This window comes from Athene noctua, chromosome Z, assembly GCF_965140245.1.
Source record: "Athene noctua chromosome Z, bAthNoc1.hap1.1, whole genome shotgun sequence".
NCBI classification, from domain to species: domain Eukaryota; kingdom Metazoa; phylum Chordata; class Aves; order Strigiformes; family Strigidae; genus Athene; species Athene noctua.
Window position 1 is genome coordinate 29,416,739 of NC_134077.1, and position 24,705 is coordinate 29,441,443.

The following is a 24,705-nucleotide window of genomic DNA, read 5'->3' on the forward strand; positions in this document are numbered from 1 at the left end:
CAGCCGCCGCTTCTTTTCATGGATCTTCAACCCAAATTACAGCACGCTGCTTCTCACCTTCAGACCCCGGGGCAGGGTCTGGATTAGTTTCGACCGGCTTTCCATCCTCGACTGCACCTCCGTCAAGTCCTCAGTGAAGACTTGTGCCAATCTTGAGGGTCCCTTTTCGGGCGCCAGATGCGGGATATATGGACACGCACACAACCAGTATGATCAAGCAATGCCAATCTATTGAAGGTAAGCAAGCCCTTTTATAGGTTTCTCCTGTGCACGCGAACGGTACATGGTGCGATCCTTATGACTGGACAGTTAGCTTTGTCCACGCGCTTCAAGCCTTCTCCCGATTGGATAATAAGCGCCACACTCAAATGTCTTTCTCCGCCCAACCCATCTCCTGGAGTTGGTTGCTGAGTTCTTTGTTCTACGTCCTTGCCGAGCGTGCACATGTGTAGGATTGCTCACATGTCCATTATCTCCCAACACATGACTTCATTAGTTCACTAATAGTGTCCTTATTAAATTTCTCCCCTGACCCCTCTCCAAACTGCTACACAATCTTTATTTGCAAACATTAACAGAATACAAAACCAAAGCAGCAGCTCATACAGAATATTAAAGGATAACTAACTTAATAGGATTTGACAGATTATATACACTGTATATACACTGTTAGAAATGTTTAAGATGTCCAAAGTAGTTCTAGAGACTGAAGCTCTACAATATTTAGGTGTCTACATCCCTTTGAAACTACCTGAGTTTAACACATCTGTCAAAATCCCTGCTTCAGTTTCATAAGGCATGAAGGGGTTATACATGCAAGAAAGTCTGTTATGCTAGATGGTTTTTTTTTAAAATGTACCTGGAGATGACATATTCTAAAAGGCACTTAAAAACAACTTAAAGCATTAGCTGCCTGCTTTTCCAAACATTATTAAAAGAGATGTTCATGGGAATTAAATATAGGTCTCCAAGAGAAGCAGCACATCTGGATTTAATCGCTCATCTCTGTGACATTTAATGAAAAAATTCCCTATTAGAGGGTACAATTAACAAGCTCTTCTATTAAAAAATAGCAAAACACATTTAAACCCTAATGATTTTACAGGCTCAAAATTCTATTTAATGAAAAAGAGAGAAATTATCAAGTTTCTAAATCAAATCCTGTACACACAGAGGAAAAAAATTCAACAGATTATTTCCAAATTGCACAAGTGCAATACTGAATTCAGAACTACCAGAAAAAACAAGTTCCATACATTATAAAACTGAAGTGGACCACTAATGTTGTCCCATACAAGTAACAAATCATAAGAACCCCCAAATAACCCTTTTTGATCATCCTTCTTTTTAAAATACCACTCTCTTGATTTACCATTTTCTAGCAGTTAAGAATACAAACCAGTACTAACACAACTAGTCATGGTTAGTCACTATCCCCTAACAGTCTGACCTTATCACTGATTAACTCTTCCAGCAGTGGATTTCTCCAGGCTGCTTGGCTTACTTAATAAACCCACAAAATGTAGGCGCTTCATTTAAGGTAAGGAGCATTTTCTTTCCACTATTTGATACGAGCATCAAAATACACAATTCCTGAATATTTCACATTCATTCCAATTTGCTCCATTTATTCTCTAGTGCACAATTCACCTATTATCAATGTCATTAAACTGGACTTTTGAAATAAATAGAAGTGTTGAAATGCTGGTACTAAACAGAAGTATAGGGAAGAGTGCCTATTACCTGACACCATAAGAAAATGAAAGTATTTTGTAACAAACACTGTAAGGTTGTGTAAGCAGATATTGTCAATTCATACAAAAAGTGTGCCCTTTAAGGTACTTCTTCCAAAACCTAGAGCTTACACACTCAATTTTATCTAAAATCTCTAGCCTTTTGGTTAACAGTTGATTCACTACTTAAAACAGAAAACAAAACCCCAAAAAAATATATTCATAGTATTATCAGAAAATTGTATTATTCATTGTCAGTGTAGAAACAATTAAGAAAAACATGTAGAAAGAAAGAAAGATCAGCCACAGTGAGTATCTGACTACTCATTAGGTAAGAAAAATTCGAGTTAACTTTACAACATTAATCATCTACCATCTACTACTGTTGTGCCAGAAGAGCCATAGGATGAGGCCTCCAGGACTCATTTTGTGTTTTCTTTACACAGTGCTGCCCAGCAAGACAAAAGTAAAGTACATTCTCCTTTAGGTGACTAAGCTGAACATTCATGAGAAGACAAATTTGAGTTTAAATAAAAAACACTTGTTACAGACAGTTTGCAGGTCTTCAATATTGACATAGATGTTTAATAGCTTTAGGAACTAGGAAAAATAATTTTAAAATAACCCATTACCAGAAATTACAGGCGTCACTGGTGTAACTCAGAAATGGCATTTAGGAAGATGGAAGAAAAAAATACAGCTGAGCACTATGTCTTAGACACCAAAGGAGAGCTATGCTTCCGGGAACACCACAGGCAGCTACGACACTGACATATCCAGGAGTTTGAGATTGGATTATTTGTTCCAAGCAGAAAGTGTTAGAGACTTTGACAAAAAAGTTTTGGCAGAGCTTGTGGAGCAAAAGTACAATCCTTGTAAAGCCATAAAAGAGCTAAGAGAAAACTGAATCCAGTGCCCAGAAGACAGTGACTTAAAAAATGAGAAAGTGACACACAGGTACTGGATGGGAGATCAGATGGTGGAATGAAATACAGTCAATAAAAGGAGGAGACAAGACTCCAACAACCACCTTCCACTACTGAAATGGAACATACAAAAAAAAATCATGAATGAAAGGCAGCCAAAAAACTAGTGGTGAAAGTCAGATCACTCTGATAATTCATTCTCAGGGAAGTCAGGAAAAAAAAAAAAAAGCAAAACAAAAACAAAAACCACACCACTAAGAAATTCTAGACATAGATTCAAGAAGGGAGGGAGGTTTAAGTGGTGCATCTGAAGTGACGGGAAAGCTTGCTTTTGTAAAAATGAAACTCAATCAGGCTGACAAAATTTTTTAAAAAATGGGATAACTGAAGAATCTGAGTGAACTAAAACTACATCAGTCACAGCATGTTCAGAAAAGCTCTACAGTATTTTTATATCATAAACAACTCTGGGATATGTCAGAGCTGGCTTTCCTCAAAACTAACTACTGTTCTGTTTCGCAGCACCACATTCCAGATGAAATTCACCTATGCCAATCTCAGATGCAAGCCTCAGAAATTACAAGAAAAAAAAATCACAGAATTGGCTGCACTTAAACCAACACTTTTTTGGGTGTATGAATAACAGTCTTCAGCTCTCACTTACTTTTGAAACCATCAGAGCATGAAAAGTAAAATACATATTTTTTTTAGGTTTTTGCTTTGTGTTATATTTATAAAAATCAATAGCAATTCCTGTAAAGGAGCTATTGGTATTTTTAGTATTCCTTATGATTAAATTGGGAAGGTTTGATTAATGCTGAAGCATCTTTGGCTTCTCTTACAATACACAACCATCCCCAAGGCAAAGTTGCACTTGGTGTAACTACAGAAAAGAAGCAGATCAAAGGTACCAGAGTTGTTTTAATAAACAAGATTATTCTCTGCTGCAGTTCTCATCCCTGGCTGTGCTCCTATTAGCCTATAGTTGTCCATAGTCAAAAGGATGTGGCCAGTCTGACATACTTTTTTTTTTTTTTTTTAATGCCAGCAGGTCAAAATGGATGCTAATGAAGTTGGTTGAGCACAAAATAAGTGGCCTAAAAAGGTCGCTACTCATTAATCTGATGACAATATAATAGGAAATGAATAAATGCCTTTGAAATTTAGCCCAGCAGAAAGAAGTAACATTCAAGTTACTAAAATTTTTCATTAACAGTGCAGGCACCACTCATTACTGCTAATACAGTAACTTCTGCTAAAGAAACAATGGCATGAGAAACTACTCCAGATACAGTAACTGCTAAATGCAGAACAAAAATAAACTGAAACCCACCGACCAGTATTTAGCTTGATATTTATAATTCTAATCAATAGAAGCCACAGAATTAAGTGTGTAAACTACAATCATTTAACACAACATTAATAAGACTGTTAAGAATGTAAGAGGCACTGAACTTCAAAGCTAACACTTCATAATTTTTCCATTTACCTTTAGCTTTTTTTTCCTAAAATGTGGTACAGATTATATATATCTCAGTTCATCAATTTCAAACAAGTTACACCTTCCCTTTAGTTGGTAAATTCTACATCTATTTTACTATTAAGTGTATAATTTCAAGAGTACCTCCTAACATTCTTTAAAACTCCTTGAGAATTTTGTACTGAAAATAAGAACTCAGAAGATGTATGTCTATGAAGAAAAAAGGTAATTCTTGAATGGTAAAGACCTTCAGCTTGTGTACTCTTGCTTTCCACACTCCCAGCCCTATTAAAATTTCTCAGCCTCTCCAGAAGAGCTGACATCGCATAGATATCTCTGCTGCTGAAACAAACTTTCACAGTTTGTAGAATAACCTTTGCCAAAATTCTGCATTAGTCTGTAAAACCTTAAAGGAATGTTTTCCCCTTCATGCACGTGTGTTTAAATGTAAAACTCACAACCATATTTTGTTTTGTGGTCTTGCAGCTGGATTCTCTGCTGGTCAGTAAAGTACAACAAACCTCAATTCTAAGGGCAGGCAGGTCCTTGCTTAAGAACTTAACTCACCTTCCAGCCTTCTAAGGGCACTGCTTCAGATCTCTCTATGCTTCAAGCTGGCTATCAACACCTAAATCAAGTTATCAAAAATAATACAGTCATGACAACAGAGATCCTCTTCATGTCACTCATGTTTGCTATGGGGTTGACTAAGCCCCAAAGCAGGGTCAGACACCTGATTTACACCAAGGTCTCTCTTACCTTCTCATCTGCCTATATACCTACACTTAAGGAAACCGAAATACATTTACATTTCTACCTTTCTGTATTAAATTATTTACATATTTGAATTGATTTATATAAAAATCACTCAATGTCAAGAATAAACACTTATTTTACATTCATAATAAAGAGATGAGAAATCTTTGCCAATACTTCTAGCTATTTTTTGAAGAAATACAACTTACAGGTGACAAGACCTGTTATTATTTTATCAGGCTTATCTGTGTTGAAACTACCTTACAAAAGTCTTATCAATTCACCAGTTCAAGGAATTCTGTCCCCACATTTGGACACTTTGAAAAACCTATGCATGCAGTTATTAGGCCAACACAAGACTACCAAAGAATTGCAAATGCACCATGTTTTTTGAAAAGTAATAAATGAAGAAAGTTACAAGAAATAAAATTCAGTTCCATAGGGAAAAAATCCATGAAGATACGAATAACTTCTGATTTCTTCAGCTATACTACAACACACAGAATATACCTACCCACTTTGCTATTAACAGTAACAGTTGAAGACAACTCTTAAAAAACGCAGCTCCACTCCTCAGTGTTTCCTTGCTAGGCACTCCCCTCTTCCCCAGCCTCAAAGTGGAGCTGTGTCACTGACAAAGTCCTTCCACAAAAATTCAAAAGGCAGACCTAAGATTTAATTTCTTCAACATAATCACTCTTCACATATGCTTTGTTAGACATATCTACAGAATACTAAATACTACCTACTAGAGTATCTTCCTCAGCAAATGCTGATGATGCAAACACACTTGAGACACTGTCAGGCAAACTACAGTATGTAGCACCTGACACAGTATGTAGCACTTGACTGACACTAAGAACAGTACTATCATATTGTATCAGTACTACACTATAACTCTGCCACAACCAAGTCCTCTGTTGAGTTCTTTCTGCCAGCTTTTGGTCAAATAGCCAGGAATGACAGCATTAATATGACTTCATCATTAGTGATTAAATTATTATCTTATGTATCTCACAAGAAAGATACATGTCATTAATTTTAATTCATTTTGAATGGGGATAATTCAATACTACTAAATCAAAAGTATCTCAGTGCTCTTTTACAGTAGTTTAAACTTTCCCAAGTCAAGCTTCCACAGTTCCACCTTCTATCTCCAGTCTGATAAGCCCACCTACAGCAGCTAAAAAGCAGGTGAAAGCCCATGCAGCAGAAAACTCACTCAGCATAAGAGCTAATTGGTTTGTTCAGCTTGGAGAAGGCTGAGGGTGACCTCATCACTGTAAATTCTTTAAGGGGAGCAGCAGAAGGGGAGGTGCTGATCTCTCTCTGATGACCAGTGATAGGACACGAGGAAATGGTACGAAGCTGCATCAGGGGAAGTTCAGATTGGGCATTAGGAAAAGGTTGTTCCTCACTGAGAGAGGGTGGTCAGTCACTGGAACAGGCTCCCAGAGAAGTCACAGCACCAAGTCTGTCAAGAGTTCAAGGAGCGTCTGGACGATGCTCTTAGTCATACCAGTCTAGTCTTAGGTAGTCCTGTGAAGAGCAGGGAGTTGGATTTCATGTCCCTTACAGGTCCCTTCCAACTTGAGATATTCTACGGTAATTAATCTACATTGCTCTCAGCAATGGTGGTCACAGGGCACAGTTCTCAGTCTCCACTGGAGTAACCATCCCTTTGCTATTAGATCCTAAGATCCAGATGGAGCTTCAGAAGGAGGACACACCTCTGCAAGTCTCAGGCTGCAGGCATTCTCTGCAGCCTGTCACTGGGACATGTTGCCCACTATCTGTTCTACAAAGTGAAAGAGAGATGGGGGAGATCACCCTGCACAACATCAAAGAATGTAAGAAAGAGATCAGCTGGATCTCTTCTGAGACCCTCAGCCTTCAGCTGCAGCAAAGGGGCATAAAGAACCTGTGCCCATTAAGCTTCTAAGACAGAACTCCTATTACAGTGAAGGCTGGAAGGTGGTGACCTCTCATACCAGGAAGAAGGCTCATGCCTCACCCAGTGACTCGCAAATACACAGTAAGTTCACCATCTTCACAGCTTCATCACTCCCATTCTCATCAGCTGGGAGTACTGTCCAATGGAGCATCTCTGATGGCTTAGCATAACCCACTCAGGACCACTAGATGAAAGCACGAAGTGATAGCAGTAAAACATTCCTTGCTGAAGGGGATGAAGGCCCTCCATGGTCTGTCTTCTAGGAAAGTTTGCTGCTTGCTGGGGGCTCACATTTGGGGTATTGTGGAAAGGCAACCAAGACTCATCTGGCCCTCTGACGACCACCCTCTGCTGCGCTTCCATGTAGGCACCAGTGACACTGTTGGGGTGACCTGATGTCCTGGTTCAGCTAGGATAGAGTCAAGTTTTCTCTAGCAGAGACAGAGGGGGAAGGGATCTCCAGCCGGGTTATTCATACCATGCTGACGTCAGGTCCAGGGGGCGGAACCTTTTCACCTTGCTCTTTGGCGGGCTCGGTGGTGGGAACCCTTTGCCCGTAAACCAGCTAGCGGTATTTCTCTGTATATCGTTTGTCTTGTTCACTGTTATTGCTGTTTATTGTTATTATCACTGCTACTGTTGTTGTTCAGATTGTTCTATCACTCTGTTGTATTAAATTCCTTGTTACTTTAGTCCGGGTCTGTGCCTAACTTCCAGCCCGACTGGCTGCGGGTGGGGGAGGGGCAACGGCAATGTGCTCTCCATTCCCGGCAGGCTTAAAACCTGCACATTTATAAATTGGTGCCCAACGTGGGGCAGACCCTGACCAGAGTGTGATAGAGCAATCTGTTGGGTGTAATCTTTCTGTTTGTATTTGTGTTTATTTGATAAGAAAATGTTTGCAATGCTGGCCCACTTGCTTGCGTGGTGGGGCTGGATTACTCCTTATATCCAGTGTATGATCCCTGTGGTGGCGTTTGTTATCGGTGGAAAATGTATAAAGGGTCTTATGTTGTTATACGGGCTATTGAACGCTTATGCTGCCTTTGTATTGCTGGGGGGGGGGGGGGGGGGGGGGGGCAGGCCGGTACCTGTTTGCCGTTTGGGCTTTTGTTAGGGGTCTCACCCCCTCTATGGGTGAGCCAGGGGAAGAGATCCTCTTGGCTTTGGGGCGGTTCAGCCCTCCTTGGAGCCTGCAGGCCAGTGTGATTGTGGCACAATGCCTTCTGAATGTCTGCTTGATTTCGGTTTTGGCCATGCGGCACTTCTCTAACAATAGCAGTGCCCGGAAACCTGCCCCGAGGTCAGATAATAGTGAGTGGCAAGGGGTGTGGGAAAAGATGGGCAAAGGCCTGAGTCGGTGGGCACCCCCAATGCTTTGGAACTTCATTCCTGAGCAAATGCAGAGCCCTGAGAAGCTGATGGAGTGCTTAGAAAAGGTGTGTTACGAAGCTGGCAAAACCCAGAAGACACAAATCGCCACAATGTGTTGGGGACTTGCCCATGCATACTGTGTCCTCTTTAATACCACCTGCTGCCCTCAAGGGGAAGAAAAGGCCACACAAACAATATCTGAACCGGGGGGACAGGCAGAGCCAGTCTCAGTCGCCTCCACCAGCACAGCGACTGAGCCAGAGAGCCAGCCAGCGCCGGTATCAGTCGCCCCGATACAGAAAACAAAGTCATTTCGCAGAGTGAGTGATGGGGAAGAGCCAGGCCCATCAGGGGAACAGGATGAAGGGGCAGAGGTGATCGTCCGATCTCTGTCCCCAACTGACCTGCGAGATATGCGGAGAGATTTCGGCCGCCTGGGAGGCGAGCAGATTTGCACCTGGCTTCTCCAATGCTGGGACAATGGAGCCAGTGCTTTTGAAATGGAGGGGAGAGAGGCCAAGCAGCTGGGATCTTTGGCCAAGGTTGCTGGCATTGATAGGGAAATAGGGAAACTGACTCAAACCCTCAGCCTTTGGAAGCGACTCCTGCTCAGTGTGAGGGAGAGGCACCCCTACAAGGATGACATCCTATGTCAGCTAGGCAAATGGACCAGCATTGAGAAAGGCATCCAGAACCTCAGGGAACTGGCTGTGTTTGAGATGATCTGTGGTGATCTGAATGATGAGCAGTCACCCATGGACCCAGATCAGGCCCCTTGCACACACCTGATGTGGCAAAAGTTCCTGAAGAGAACACCAGAAGCACACTCGAAAGCACTGGCAATAGTGTCCTGGTGGACAGACACCCACACTCTGACAGTGGATGGAGTGGTTGGCAAGCTCCGGCAATATGAGGGAAACCTCCCTTCATCTCAACATTCCTGGGCCTCAGCTGTGGAGGAACTGTCTCAGAGGGTCCAGAAAGTGAAAGAGGACATGTCCTACATTCCACCTGCATGGTCTGATGTCTCAGCCATTAGAAGTAAACGTTTCCCCACCCAAGAAAAAGGCAGCAGAAGGTACACACCACGAGGCACCCTGTGGTTTTTCCTCTGTGACCATGGAGAAAACATGAGGAGGTGGGATGGACAGCCCACTGCTGCCCTAGCTGCACGAGTAGAGCAGCTGAAAGGGAAGACCATCACAAAAGGGGAGTCCTCCAAGAGGAGCGCAGCTCCAGTGTCCAGTCAGAAATCCCCCAGGCAGAATAGAATGGTGAACGTTATGTCTGACCCTCTTGAGGGGACCAGTAAATCATTCTTGCAACAAGTGAGTGATGATGAGCAGGATTAGAGGGGCCCTGCCTCCAGCCAGGTGGAGGAAAGGGATAATCGGATTTACTGGACAGTGTGGATCCGATGGCCTGGCACGTCAGACCCACAAGAGTATAAGGCTTTGGTGGACACTGGCGCACAGTGCACCCTGATGCCATCGAGCTGCAGTGGGGTTGAATCCATCTGCATCTCCGGAGTGACAGGGGGATCCCAACAGCTGACCCTACTGGAAGCTGAAGTGAGCCTGACTGGGAAGGACTGGCATAAGCACCCCATTGTGACTGGCCCACATGCCCCGTGCATCCTGGGCATAGACTGTCTCAGGAGAGGGTACTTCAGAGACCCAAAAGGGTACCGGTGGGCTTTTGGTGTAGCTGCCCTGGAGGAGGTTGAACCGTTGTCCACCTTACGTGGCCTCTCAGAGGATCCCTCAGTGGTGGGGCGGCTTAAGGTTGAGGAGCAGCGAGTGCCGATTGCTGCCAGGACGGTGCACCGGCGGCAGTACCGCACCAACCGAGATTCCCTGGTCCCCACCCATCAGCTGATCCGCCAACTAGAAAGCCAGAAGGTGATCAGCAAAACTCACTCACCCTTCAACAGCCCAACATTGCCAGTGAGAAAGCCCAATGGTGAATGGAGGCTAACTGTGGGCTACCGTGGCCTGAATGAAGTTACGCCAGCAATGAGTGCTGCAGTGCCGGACATGCTGGAGCTCCAGTATGAACTGGAGTCAAAGGCAGCCAAGTGGTACGCCACGACTGACATTGCTAACGCATTCTTCTCCATTCCGATAGCGCCAGAGTGCAGGCCACAGATTGCGTTCACTTGGAGAGGCATCCAGTACACCTGGAATCGATTGCCCCAGGGGTGGAACCACAGCTCCACCATTTGCCATGGACTGGTCCATACTGCACTGGAGAAAGGTGGGGCTCCAGAACACCTGCAGTACATTGATGACATCATTGTATGGGGGGACACAGCCGAGGAAGTCTTTGAGAAAGGGAAGAAAATCATTGAAATCCTCCTGAAGGCCGGCTTTGCCATTAAGCAAAAGAAAGTTAAGGGGCCTGCAAGAGAAATTCAATTCCTAGGGATAAAATGGCAAGATGGGCGTCGCCACATCCCAGTGGACGTGATAAACAAGATAACAGCCATGGCCCCACCAACCTCTAAAAAGGAGACTCATTCTTTCCTGGGCGCTGTGGGGTTCTGGAGGATGCACATCCCGAACTACAGCCTGATTGTGAGCCCTCTCTAACACGTAACCCGTAAGAACAACGATTTTGAATGGGGCCCTGAGCAATGACAATCCTTCGAACATATTAAGCGGGAGATTGCCCAAGCAGTAGCCCTCGGGCCAGTCCGGGAAGGGCAGGAGGTTAAGAACATGCTCTACACCGCAGCCGGGGAGAACGGCCCTACCTGGAGCCTCTGGCAGAGAGCACCTGGGGAAACCCGAGGCCGACCTCTGGGCTTTTGGAGCCGGGGATACAAAGGTTCTGAAGCTAATTACACACCAACTGAGGAGGAGATACTGGCAGCGTACAAAGGAGTTCGGGCTGCCTCAGAAGTGGTTGGCACTGAAACACAGCTCCTCCTGGCACCCCGACTGCCGGTGCTGGGGTGGATGTTCAAAGGAAAGGCCTCCTCCACGCATCATGCAACTGAGGCCACGTGGAGTAAATGGGTTGCGTTTATAACACAACGGGCTCGAATAGGGAACCCCAGTCACCCAGGGATACTAGAGGTGATTATGAACTGGCCAGAGAGCAAAGATTCCGGGATGTCACCAGAACAGGAGGTGACACGTGCTAAGGAGGCCCCACCATATAATGAGCTGCCGGATGAGGAGAAGCGATATGCCCTGTTCATTGATGGGTCTTATCGCATTGTGGGAAAACATCAACGGTGGAAGGCTGCTGTGTGGAGTCCCACACGACCGGTCACTGAAGCTGCTGAGGGACAGGGTGAATCGAGCCAGTTTGCAGAGGTGAAAGCCATTCAGCTGGCTTTGGATATTGCTGAGCGGGAAAAGTGGCCGAGGCCCTACCTCTACACCAACTCGTGGGCAGTGGCGAATACCCTGTGGAAATGGCTGCAGCAATGGAAGCAGAACAACTGGCAACGTAAGGGTAAAACCGTCTGGGCTGCTGAAGTATGGCAGGACATTGCAGCCCGTGTGGAAAACCTCGTTGTGAAGGTGCACCATGTGGATGCCCATGTACCCAAGAGTCGGGCCACTGATGAACATCGACACAACCAGCAGGCAGACCAAGCTGCTAAGATTAGAGTGGCTCAGGTGGACTTGGACTGGCAGCGCAAAGGTGAACTGTTCATAGCCTGGTGGGCCCATGAGACCTCGGGCCACCAAGGTAGAGATGCAACATCCAGGTGGGCTCGAGATCGAGGGGTGGACCTCACCATTGACACCATTGCAGAGATCATTCACGGATGTGAGACGTGTGCTGCAATCAAACATGCCAAGCGGGTGAAGCCCCAGCGAAATGGAGAGCGATGGCTGAAATATAGATATGGAGAGGCCTGGCAGATCGACTACATCACACTGCCACAGACCCGCCACAGGAAGCGCCACGTGCTCACAATGGTGGAAGTAACCACTGGACGGCTGGAAGCTTATCCAGCGCCCCACGCCACTGCCCGAAACACCATCCTTGGCCTTGAAACCCAAGTCCTGTGGCGACACGGCACCCCAGAGAGAATTGAGTCAGAGAACGGGACCCACTTCCGAAACAACCTCATAAATGCCTGGGCAGAAGAACACGGCATCGAGTGGGTCTACCATATCCCCTACCACGCACCAGCCTCTGGGAAGATCGAGCGCTACAATGGACTCTTAAAAACCACATTGAAAGCACTGGGAGGTGGGACCTTCAAAGACTGGGACATGCATCTAGCAAAGGCCACCTGGCTAGTCAACACAAGAGGATCTGCCAGTCGAGCTGGCCCGGCTCAGTCAAAACCTCCACGTGCTGTAGATAGGGATAAAGTCCCTGTGGTGCGCATGAGGAATATATTGGGAAAAATGGTCTGGTTTAGTCCTGCACCAGGCAAAGGTAAAGGCAAACCCATCCACAGGATTGCTTTTGCCCAGGGACCTGGGTGCACCAGGTGGGTGATGCAGGACAATGGAGAGGTCCGGTGTGTACCACAGGGGGACTTGATTCTGGGTGAGAACATGCCGTAAATTATGCTGTGCCTGTGTAAATTATTACTTTGTTATTGTTAACTGCTAAATGGCAGCTGGACATGACGCAGATGGTATAGAATAAAGGGGTGGATTATGTCCTGGTTCAGCTAGAATAGAGTCAAGTTTTCCCTAGCAGAGAGAGAGGGGGAAGGGATCTCCAGCCGGGTTATTCATACCATGCCGACGTCAGGTCCAGGGGGCAGAACCTTTTCACCTTGCTCTTTGGCGGGCTCGGTGGCGGGAACCCTTTGCCCATAAACCAGCTAGCGGTATTTCTCTGTATATCGTTTGTCTTGTTCACTGTTATTGCTGTTTATTGTTATTATCATTGCTACTGTTGTTGTTCATATTGTTCTATCACTCTGTTGTATTAAATTCCTTGTTACTTTAGCCCGGGTCTGTGCCTAACTTCCAGCCCGACCGGCTGAGGGTGGGGGAGGGGCAACGGCAATGTGCTCTCCGTTCCCGGCAGGCTTAAAACCTGCACACCTGAGAAGCATCAAGCATGACTACAGAGCTCTGGGTGTGGTGGTTGAGGGAACAGGTGGTGTTCTTGTCAGTCCCGCTGGTGAGGCTAAGGGTCTCAGAAGAACCAATGGACCCTGACGGTTAACAGCTAGCTGTGCAGCTGGTGTCAGCGGCAGGGTTTTGATTTCTACAACCATGGGATCCTCTTTGAGAGTCAACAGCTACTTAAAAAAAATAGGATGCATTTACTAAATGGGTGAAATAACCTCTGTCAATAGAATGGCCAAACTATTCTTAGGGAGAGATTTAAACTAGAAGTTATAGGGAAGGTAGTGATTCCTCAGCAAACAAGTAAGGAAGTTGGGTAGGGAAGCCTCAGAGTGATAGAAACAGAAGGAATATAGAAACTAAAAAAACAGCTGATGTGAGGACAGGCATGAGAAGGAGGTGCCTGTAGAACAGCCTAATGGGGAAAGGGTCTTAAGCCTGTACTGAGGAATTGATTCACTTGGGTGACTTTCTGAAATGCTTCTAAACTCAGGATGAGAACAAACATGACCAGTGCTGAGCAGAGAGGAAGGATCACCTCCCCTGACCTTCTGGAAATGCTGGCAGGAAGAGAGAGAAGTTTGTGTGCAGTTACAGGGCTACAACTTCCTTGGGATCATGGAGACGTGGTGGGAAATTTTACACGACTGGCATGCTGTGATGGAGGAATATGGGCTTTTTAGGAAGGACAGCCTAAGAAGGGCAAGTTGCCCTTTATGTGAGACACCAGCTGAAAAGGCTGGAGCTCAGCCTTGGGACAAGTCAGTCAGTTTAGACTGTATGGGTTCAGATCAGCAGGCAGACCAATACAGGTGCTTTGTAGTGAATATCTGCTCTGTGTTGGGATTCAAGAGGACTTTCTGCAAGAGAATGGACAAGTGAGCAATCCTGCATGAGAACAAGACTGATAAGAGCCTCAGCCTGAGCAAGAATGCGATAAGGATGTGACCCTGAATGAGGGAGGAGAAACTCGAGTAGACAAACAACCCCCGGAAGGAGTTGGGACGGAAGAGGAAGTTCCACAAGGCAGGAAGCCTGGCACGGCTGATGTGGCACTTTTTATCCAATCATAAGAAGGTTTAAAGCGCGGGCTAAGTGAACTGTCCAATCTTGAAGACTTGTACTGCATGTTACTCACGTGTGCGGGAGAACATTATAAAAGGGCTTGTTGTAATAAATGGGCATTGCTTGATCACGTTGGTCGTGTGCGTGCTCAGATCTCCCGCAGCTCTAGACCTCCCAATCAGGGAGAAGTAGATGAGGCTTTCTTCAAACAACTGTAAGCAGTCTTATATTCACAGGCCTTGGTCCTCCTGGGCAGCTTTAGCCATCCTGATACCTGCTGGAAGGACAACACAGCAGGGCTCAAGGATTACAGGAGATTTGAGTACTGATGACAAATTCCTGCCACATATGATTGAGAAACCCACACAGAAAGTTGCTCTGCTGAATATGACACCTATGGACAAGGTAGAGGCAGCCTTGACATGACCAGGAGATGGTGGAGTTCAGGATCCTAAGAAGAAAGAGCAGAGCAAAAAGTAGGACCATTGCCTTGCATTTCTAGAGAGCAGACTTCAACCTCTTCAGGGATCTGCTTGGAAGAATCCCACAGGATGTAGTTGGCTGATATTCAAGGATCACCTCCTCCAAACTCAGTAAAGGTCCATCCCAACAAGCAGGAAATCAGCAGAGATGGCAGGAAGCCTGCATGGATGAGCCAGGAGCTCCTGACAAAACTCAAGACTTAAAAAAAATCAAAGAAATGTACAAGAGATGGAAGCAGGGACAGGTGACCCAGGAGGAATACAGAGCTGCTGTCTAAGCATGTAGGGATGGCTAAAGCTGACCTGGAGTTTAATCTGGTCAGGGAGGCAATAAGGAAAGTTTCTCCAAGTACCAAACCAGCAAAAAAGGCAGCTAGAGAAAACATGAGCCTGCTGCTGAATGGGGCAGGGGAACCGGTGACACAGGATAGGGAAGGCTCAAGTGTTCAATGCCTTCTTTGCACCTGTCTTTACCAGTAAAACCAGCCTTTGAGAATCCCAGGCCCTTGAAGTCAGAGGGTGAAGTATGGAGCAAGGAAGACACCCTTGGTGGAGGAGGACAAGGTTAGGGAGCACTTTTAACAAACTGGATGCTCAAAAGTCCACAGGTTTGCACTCATGCATGGGAGCTGGCTGATGCCATTGTGAGGTCAATCTGAATTATCTCTGGGTAGTGACAGAGGTTTCTGAAGACTGAAAGAAAGTAAACGTCACTCCAGTCTGCAAGAAGGGCAGAAAGATCCAGGAAACTACAGGTCAGTCAACCTCACATCAATCCGTGTGAAGGTAGTAGAGAAAATCCTCATGGAAACTGTTTTTAAACACATGAAGGACAAGGGGATTGGGAGTAGTCAGATGGATCTACAAAGAGGAAATCATGCTTGACCAACCTTATGGCCTTCTGCAGTGAGGTAAATAGCTTGGTGGATGAGGGGAAAGCATGGATGTTGCTTACCTCTAACTCTGGTAAGGCTTCTGACAGTGTCTCAGCCTCCCATAACAGCCTCCTGATAAAGTACCACTTAGATAAGCCAACAATGAGGAGTGAGAACTGGCTGAACAGCCAGGTGCAGAGGGCTGTCACCAGTGGGACAAAGTCCATTTGAAGGCAAGTCGCTAGTGGAGTACTTCAGGGGTTGATACTGGGGCTAATACTGTTTAACCTCTTCATTAGTGACCTGGCTGCTGGGACAGAGTGCACCCTTAGCAAGTTCAGAGATGATATACTGGGAGGACTGGTGGGTACATGGCTGTACTGCCATTCAGAGGTGTGACTGATAAATGAACAAGCACCAAAGGAACTTTGAAGAGAGTAATGGGCTTAGGCAGGGTTCGACCCACACGTTCCTTCCCAGCAACTCAGGACACATGGTGTAGCAATGGTTAGCACTCAGAGACTGGTAATCACATTTGTTTTGTGATCCAACATCCACTGTAGATTGCAATTGCTATATTGTGATTCTATCATGATTTCAGTACACTGCTGTATCACTCTGCTAAATCAAAATTTGTCTAACACTAGATATGTTCAAATAAATAAACCAGCTATTAAACTTTCAACCTTTCGCTATGTGGAATACCTAGAAAAACCTCATCAGGGAATATTGTACTTCAACAAGATGGACCTTGACAGGCTGGACAAATGGGCTGACAGGAACCTCATGAAGTTTCAACAAAAGGAAATGCAAAGTCCTGCATATGGGGAGGAATAACCCCAGGTACCGGCACACACTTTGGGACCAAATGGCTGGAAAACAGCTCTGAAGAGAAGGACCTGGCAGACAACAAGCTAATCATCAGCCAGCGAAATGTCCTTGCCCTTGCCACAAAGGCAGCCAACAGCATCATGGCCTGTATTAAGAACATTGCCTGGAGATTAAGGAAGTGAGAGGCCAGGAGTCATCTCTAGTCAGCACTGGTGAGGCTGCATCTGGAGTGTTGGTTCCAGCTTTGGGCTTCCCAGCCCAATACAGACAAACTTACCGGACCATGTCCAGCACATGGCCAAAGATGACCAAGGGACTGGAGCTTTTTTTGTAGGAGAGGCTCAGAGCTGGAACTCTTCAGCCTGGAAAAGAGAACGGTCAGGAAGATCTTATCCATGCGTATAAATGCCTGATGGAATGAAGACAAAGAAGCCAGACTCTTCCCAGCAGCACCCACTATCAGGTCAAGAGATGATGGCCATAATTAAAACACATGAAACTCCATCTGAACACAGGAAAACACTTTTCTACTGGTCAAACACTGGAAGAGGTTCTCAGACTGGTTGTGGAGTCTCCATCCTTGGAGATATTCAAAACCCAACTGGACATGGTCCCAGGCAACCTCCTCTAACTGACCCTGCTTGAGCAGACGTCTGGAGAAGATGATCTCGAGAGATCCCTGCCAAACTCACCCATTCTGTGATTCTGTGATATAAGCAACAGTGACATGACACAATAATCATACTCCAGCTGCAGCTGAGAACTCTAACCCTGACAGACTGTGAGAGACATCATTGACAGTTATGTTCTGATAGGAAGCGAGTATTTCACTTCACACAGCAAAAGAAAAAATGCCTACAGTGGCAAAAACCGACCCCAAAGTATGAGATGTTAATACTGCACCTTTTCACCACCATTTGGAGAAGGAGCTAGATCACTAGAATCTTGTTATCACTGCTGCACCAACCACAAGTAACAGAGATTCCCACAGATTAGATGAAACTTATTGTCCTTCACAGTAGCTCAGTACATACACAGACTAATACTAAATCATGAGATACATAACTCCCGCCTGAAATCTTACAAGAGTCCTTCCAGTCACACAGTGAATTCACCTCTCCTGATGAAGGAAAATAATTACTGGTACAACCTGGCTTTTAGTTGCTGTCAAATTTAACATCAATGTGAATGGATCTCATTTTTGTTTCATCTGCTCAGCCCTTTTCTTTCTGCCTCCTGATGATGCACAAATTCAGTTCCTTCTAAATTCTGCTGAACCACTTTATTTATCTATGTAATTTTGACATGTAGGTTATCAGAGACACTTGTAAACCCACTTTATGCATTCACCTATACTGAAAATAAGTAAATTCAGAAAAAATGTTGCTCTGATTTAGGAGTCATTAGAAGTTCTAATAGTGTTTTAAAATATTTGTCTTTGATACACCACTTAAGAATCTGGAATAATAAAATTCACTCAAGTCATGTCTGTCACCTGACCATGTGTATTTTTTTCCTTTTTTCAATGCAATTTTAATAGGAAATGCATGAAACTTTTTAAAGAATATAAACAGAGTAGTAAGTCACCTCTAACAAGTCATGAACCATGGTGAAATAAAAGGTTTCAGTTACATAATAAGTTTATTTAAGCAGGGATAAAGAATCAATACTTTCAGGGAGTGAAAAATTCCAATAAACTTAGAGCAGTGGAAATAAATGCCTAGAGTTCACTTTAAGAACATCAAAGAAATCAAAGGCTATGAGGCCATTTTTTTTCAGCAGGCATTGCTAAAGAAATTAATGCATGCTTATTTCACTTTTTCTGATAGTTAATTAAAATTCATGTACACTTAACTATTATACCAATGTGCTGTAAAGCAACTGCATATATTTACTGTCCTGAAGTAAGACCCCGTTGCTTATTCAGACTCAGACTTTATATGACTTCACTGGATTAACAAATATGAGACACAATACATTATATTTTTCCTCAAAATATGAAGCAGCACTATGCCATCACATGCCATTATCAACCTATCAGTGCTATCAAGAGCATGCACACAGTACCCAGATTAAGTATATTTAGATTTAGGCAAAGGGAGCATTTGTATTAAAGGATTACAGTTACTCCTTCCTTTTTTTTCCCCCCTCTTGAAATACAAATACTGTATAACAGCATATATCATAGCAGAACATGAGAAAACATCAGTGCTTATTATCCTAACCTTACAACATAAATGAGTCCTGCAAACACAGAGAGTCATTTCCAGTGGGGATTTGTGATGGCCCACAAGATCTAGCAGTGCCCATGGATCATAAATGATACAGTCAAAAATCTTAGTTTTTCCTGAAAGCATTCCTCGGAAAAGAGGAAAACATTCCTCTTTTACTCCTGCTACAGTAAAATTCTGCATATGCACCATCAAGATCTGTGGTAGTTATTGCGCACTTAGTGCTTTTGTAGGACCAAAAGGCTTCTTCCCTAACAGCACACCAAGTATCTAGAAAAGAGTAAACACTGTCCCACACAAGGACACAATTTCAAAATGTTATATTGCTCTCAGAGTGTCACACCACAAAATCAAATTGTTGTCCTATATGGTTTCAGTTGTGGGGCGTACTGATTTTGTTTTCCAGGCTAACAGCAACTTGGAAACTATGTTGAGCTTATTCTCCAGTTTAAATGTTTGGGTGTCGGGCTTTAACTTCTGAAAGGAAGTTGAATATTTAAGTCAGCTGAGAAAGCCTTAAGAATTTATCAAATAACCATCACTGATTCAGTGTTTATCACCACTGATCTTTTGGTTTTAGCAGACAAACAGAACACGTACTAAATTGTAGCCTCAAGTATAAAACAGCATAAAGTGAACTGCATGTACTTCATTTGCATCAGCCATTTGTCATCTCAAACATCAACTATGCATAGGATCATTTTCCACAATCTTTTTTTTAAACTAGCACTTACACATACACCTTTAAAATGTAGAATTTCATTACATTATTTCATTCAAGTTCTCCAACATAAGCTATTGCAAACACTAGCATTTTGTTCACAACCACCATGGGCAACAGAAAGTCTCAAAGATGTTAATACTTCTGTTCCTTCAGGGCACTCAAGTCATTCACATTATCCAAAATGAAAACTTACCTACCTTACTCCCACATTTGTGTTTCACATCTTGACAGATTCAGTACTTGCTAGAAAGCTGTCAATCAGCTGTCTTGTCATATAAAAATAAGCCAAAACCTCAAGTCGGTCCCCATCGGGAATCACTAGATGATACTAAAGAGAATCCATTCTTCTATGCTTTTGTATTCTATTCAGACTATCACCACTACAAACATTGATTCCAAACACACTTAAATTACATTAAGGTGCTTTACAATAAAAATCTACTCTGTAGTTTAGAAAAATCAAGGGATTCAGCTGAAAATACCTATTCCCCATCACCACCATAATGTTCAGAGTAATAATCAAGTTTCATAATATTCCTTCCCATGATGTACCGTAAGTCACTGACTGACTTTTACTCCAGGTCATGTCACAGAATGCTGTGCTCAATGACAAGCACAATTTAGTTATATTCCTGAGGAAGACGATGGAGAGGATACACTGCAAAAATAAACTGAGTGCACAATTCAGTCCTGCACTGCAATCTCCACCAAAACTGTAGTTTTAAAAAACTGTCACTGAATTTGTCTCTTAAAAAGTAAGCAGCTCTGTGGTCATTTTATCCTTGGTTTCTCTGGCTCCATATTGAAGTGTCTGTTCTCATTGTATCTTTACAGTACTGCTCTTCACAGCAAGTGTCATGCATTTACAGCTTTTTAGGAAGCTGGTGTTCTAATACTACATGGTGATGAGGAGCTGAGTAAGTATATCAGGTTTTTTTATGGAAGAAAACAGGGAGATGCCTATTCTGGAAACCATTTTTGTGGGGAACTCAGGGAATCTGTTCAAAATTAAAGGAACTAGAACAGAGATTATGAAACACACTGACAAAATAAGCAGAAATCAGCAGTATCCTACAGACATTTTAAAAGAACTCAAGGTTAAATAGCTGAATAAGAAATGACAGTGGGATAACTCTCAGCACCAGTTCCTTGGCACCTCAGATCTAGCAATGGCAAACATGAAACAGCTTTAGAAAAAATAAAAATCTGCAACAAATAAAACTATTAATCTAAGCAGAAAGTATAATTTAAAAAGTGTGGCTAGTGGGCACTTACAAAAATGCACGAAGTACATAAGAACTGGCATGGCTTTTGCAAAAGGAAATCCAGCCTTTCAAAACTAATTAAGATCTCTGAAAGATTCAACACACACGTGGGTGAAGGTGCTGTAGTTCTCAAAAATCAGCTTTGGCTCTCCAAAAGACTTAAGTCCGCTACCAAAAGGTTACTAGGAAACTAAGCAGCCTAGCATGAGGAACGACCTTTATTTTACAAATGTTATGCCTTCCACAATACTTATTTTTTATGATGACTTATTTACAAAAACCTCACTAAAAATAAGCTCCTGAACCCTGATACTTTAGACAGACTACAACAGCAGTGTTAGTAAAATTATGTGCCTTTCTACTTGTTTTACCAATCAACAGAAGCAGATGAAATCAATACAGGTAGAAGAAAATTTTTTCTTTGGCAGCTCTGCACAAACTTCTCAGTTCAGGAACAACTGACATACTGCCAACTCCATTAAAAGGTCATATATACACAGACATATAATCAGGTTACCAGATATTTCTGTAAGATCAAAAGTCACAGCCCACTCTAAAAAAATACCCAAGTTAACGTCAAGTTACATTGACCCCCTGTTATATTGACCCAGGGCTTGGATTTCAAAGTTAGCTGTAAAGTTGTCAGATGGTAGTTGTTTTCTTTTGACAGAGCACCAAAGAGTGCGCGGCCATACTGAGGTCTCATGTACTTTACTTTTACTGCATGGCATCAGGGGACACCTCACCTGTCCTTTTCCACCTCACCCTCCCAGACTCCAGGCTACATTTCCCACCTTGTCCAGGCGACACAGAGGCAGGCTGTACTTGGGAAGAGAGGCTTAGGGTCTAGCCCAGTACAGCCAAATGGTGAGCACAACCAGAGGCTTCTTAAAAACCAAACCCCACCAAAACCCCCACAGCTTTACAGCATCTCGTTGCCAGCCTAAGTGCCCCCAAGCCCTCGCCTCCTGCCCGCTGCCCACCACCTTCACCAGCAAGTGCTGCAGAAGCGGTTTCCCCGCCCCGCCGAAAGGAAGGCGCCTCTCTGACGTGAAACGGCTGACGGGCGCCCCGAAACTCTGATCCACCGCTCCGCTGTCTACATACATCGTGTAGATCTCTACGAGACGCGTGTACAGGCTGCCACGGTGACACGGCCTGTCTCACACAGAGACACGCGACACTTCAGTTACAGGCGGCGGGGGGGGGGGGGGGGGGGGGGGGGGGCGGTCAGCGGTGGTCGCCGTGAGGGCGACTTCTTCCCTGCTAAGTAACCGGGCCCAGTTGCTAAGTAACCAAACGCCGCTTCCCCCGAGCTGCACCGCCCGCCGCCCCCCGCCACCACGACGCACCGCCCCAGGCCCTCAGCGCAGCCTCCCAAAGGCCGGGGCGGGGCTAGGGCCGGCCGGGCCCGCCAGCGCCGCGGCTTCTCCAGGGCCCTGCCCCGCGCCTCACCTGCAGCGCCCGCATTCCGGCCGCCTCTCGCAGCGCTCCACCGGCAGCTCCCACAGGCCCGCGCAGCCTTCGCCCTCCTCGGCCGGGGCCGGGGCCGGGGCCGGGGCCGGGGCCGGGGCCGGGGCCGGGGCCGGGGCCGGGGCCGGGGCCGGGGCCGGGGCCGGGGCCGCCGTCGCCGTGCCACCCCGCTCCATGCCTGCACGGCGGGCGGCACCGGCCACCGCCAGAGGGCGCGGGCGAGCAGGAAAAGCCGCCGTTCCCGCGAGGCGCCCCGCCCCTTCGCGGGTCTCGTCCAATAGGGGCGCGGGGAGCCTTTCACCCGGCGGCTGGCGGGGCGCCGCGGGCAGCAGGGGGCGCCGCGGGCAGCAGGGGGCGCCGCGGGCAGCAGGGGGCGCCGCGGGCAGCAGGGGGCGCCGCGGGCAGCAGGGGGCGCCGCGGGCAGCAGGGGGCGCCGCGGGCAGCAGGGGGCGCCGCGGGCAGCAGGGGGCGCCGCGGGCAGCAGGGGGCGCCGCGGGCAGCAGGGGGCGCCGGCTCTCCCCGCTCGGCCCCCTCCCGCTGCCTCCCCGGAAGCCGCCGGCGCCGGCCCTGACCCGACCCGGAAGGGTGTCGGCACCTGCAGGCGGCGAGAGCGGCGCTGACAGTGCGTCCATCGCAGCGGCGGAGCTGAGCCTGACTGCGCCCGGCTGGCTTCGGCCTTGCCCGCCGCGCTGCCCCTGCCCGGCGACGAGCGCTGCCACCCGCGGCGTCGCCTTCGGCTCCAATTGCAGCTTAGCCTGTGGCTCTCGGCCCGTCCGAGCAGCACCGGGACTGGGGCGGGCAGAAGGCAGCGGGACGGCATCGGGGCCACTTCAGGGTAGACGTTTGGGCCTTCCCATTTTTGTAGGTACACTCGAGTTCACAGTCGGAGCGAGGCTGCAGCACAAGCTGTGCTCGGAGGGTGGTACAGTAACAGATGAGCTCCGAGTGTCTTTTCCAGCCTCTGTTAGTGCCTTAAAGAGAAGAAACTGTAGATACAGACCAGGATTTACATGCAGGTTATATTCTGCTCATTAAGTCAGATATGATAATAATATATTGGAGTCAGTTATACAGTGAAATGAAAGGTTTGCTTTAGAAATACACTGAAATAAACTAACTAGAGGATCTCCACACGGAGATCCTCTCCTGAAATTAGCAACTACAGATGACTTGGCTGGTCGTGTTACTTCCCATTTTCTGCAACCAAAATAAAATGTAGAACAATTACATACAATCTTCAGAGCCAATTGATGTAATTTAGACCTGCTGGGACTAGATACATGTACAATATTAAGATGGTTTTGCTTTTAGATTTTGTGGGTTCATAATGTAGTTTTGTATCGGTAACTCAAGCTACAGCTGAATTCATTTTCTTGTGTAGCTGTTAGAATGCATTTTACTCACAAGACAAAAATCACAGACTGGTGATTATGAAGCTGGCTGTAAAATTACTCAGTGTAAATGAAAATCTTAAAAAAAAAAAAAAAAAAGTAAGGAAGAGTAGAATGCCACTATGCAAATTTTGAATTATAAAGTTACTTATTGCTGGTATTATAGGTCACCTAATTTAGGATAGGGGATCCAATAGAGAGGGAGGAACCATTTCAGCTGAGCTGAAAGCCTTGTCACAGGGTGTGTTGGTATAAACTAGACAGAGCTTACTTAGGTTGATTATTAGAAGTAACACAGTTGCACTGGACAGGAGAAGGAGTATTGATGATTTAGTCCAGAGACACCTTCCTGCTTCTGTGTTACTGAAGAGAGAGTTCCTATTGCAGTGTTACTGGCAGGAACCTGGGTATGCCTTCACAGCTTCCCATGAGAGTGAGGTTTTAACTGGTCTGGTAACAGTAATCAGCTTCAGTCATAACCTTAAAAGTAAAGCAGGGTAGACCATTCTGGTCTGACTACTCAGAAGAAGAAATTTGATCTGCAGATAGATGCCTAAAATAAATGTAAGAATAACATGACATGAAGGGAATAAGCAGATATAGCAAGGAATAGAATACCTAGAGGGTAAACACAGGGGGAGTGCTGCAGCCTTTCTCTGTATATATGCATCTGAAGAGCAAAATGAACAGTTTCAACTGAAGGAAAATGTTGGCACAACTGCCCGTGACTAAAATGTAGGCTTGAAGATAGAGGGTTCCTGTTATCAGAACGTTGCTGTCTGGACTACCAACAAAAGCAGAAGGGTTTAAAAGCCAGCTCAACCCCAGTGTTTTTTTGGAACAGAGCTAGTGTTTGCTATATGTCTGTTGTTCCACAGCTTAACAGAGCAGCAACCTATCTGACTACAGGCCAGCAGACTATAAATCTGACACAAAATTCTCATTTAAAAAACCTGGAAGCATGATTTCTAGGCCAAAAAGTCTTAAATGTTCAACAGAACAAGTTTAAGAGGAGAACTGAGTATTGAAGATTGAGGCAAAAAGTAAAATAGTTCTGTTGCAGATCTTGATAATCAGTCTTTTGCAGG

The 24,705-nt window shown here is 45.4% G+C and overlaps 1 protein-coding gene across 1 annotated transcript in view; it reads right to left on the minus strand.

The window, feature by feature from the left end:
* The window catches only part of DTWD2 (DTW motif tRNA-uridine aminocarboxypropyltransferase 2), a 110,470-nt gene extending 87,612 nt beyond the window's left edge, over positions 1 to 22,858 (minus strand). The window contains exon 1 of the mRNA XM_074931588.1: positions 22,209 to 22,858. Coding sequence (XP_074787689.1) covers positions 22,209 to 22,858 — 650 coding nt within the window. The remainder of the gene's footprint in view (positions 1 to 22,208) is intronic.
* Positions 22,859 to 24,705: the final 1,847 nt, after the last annotated feature.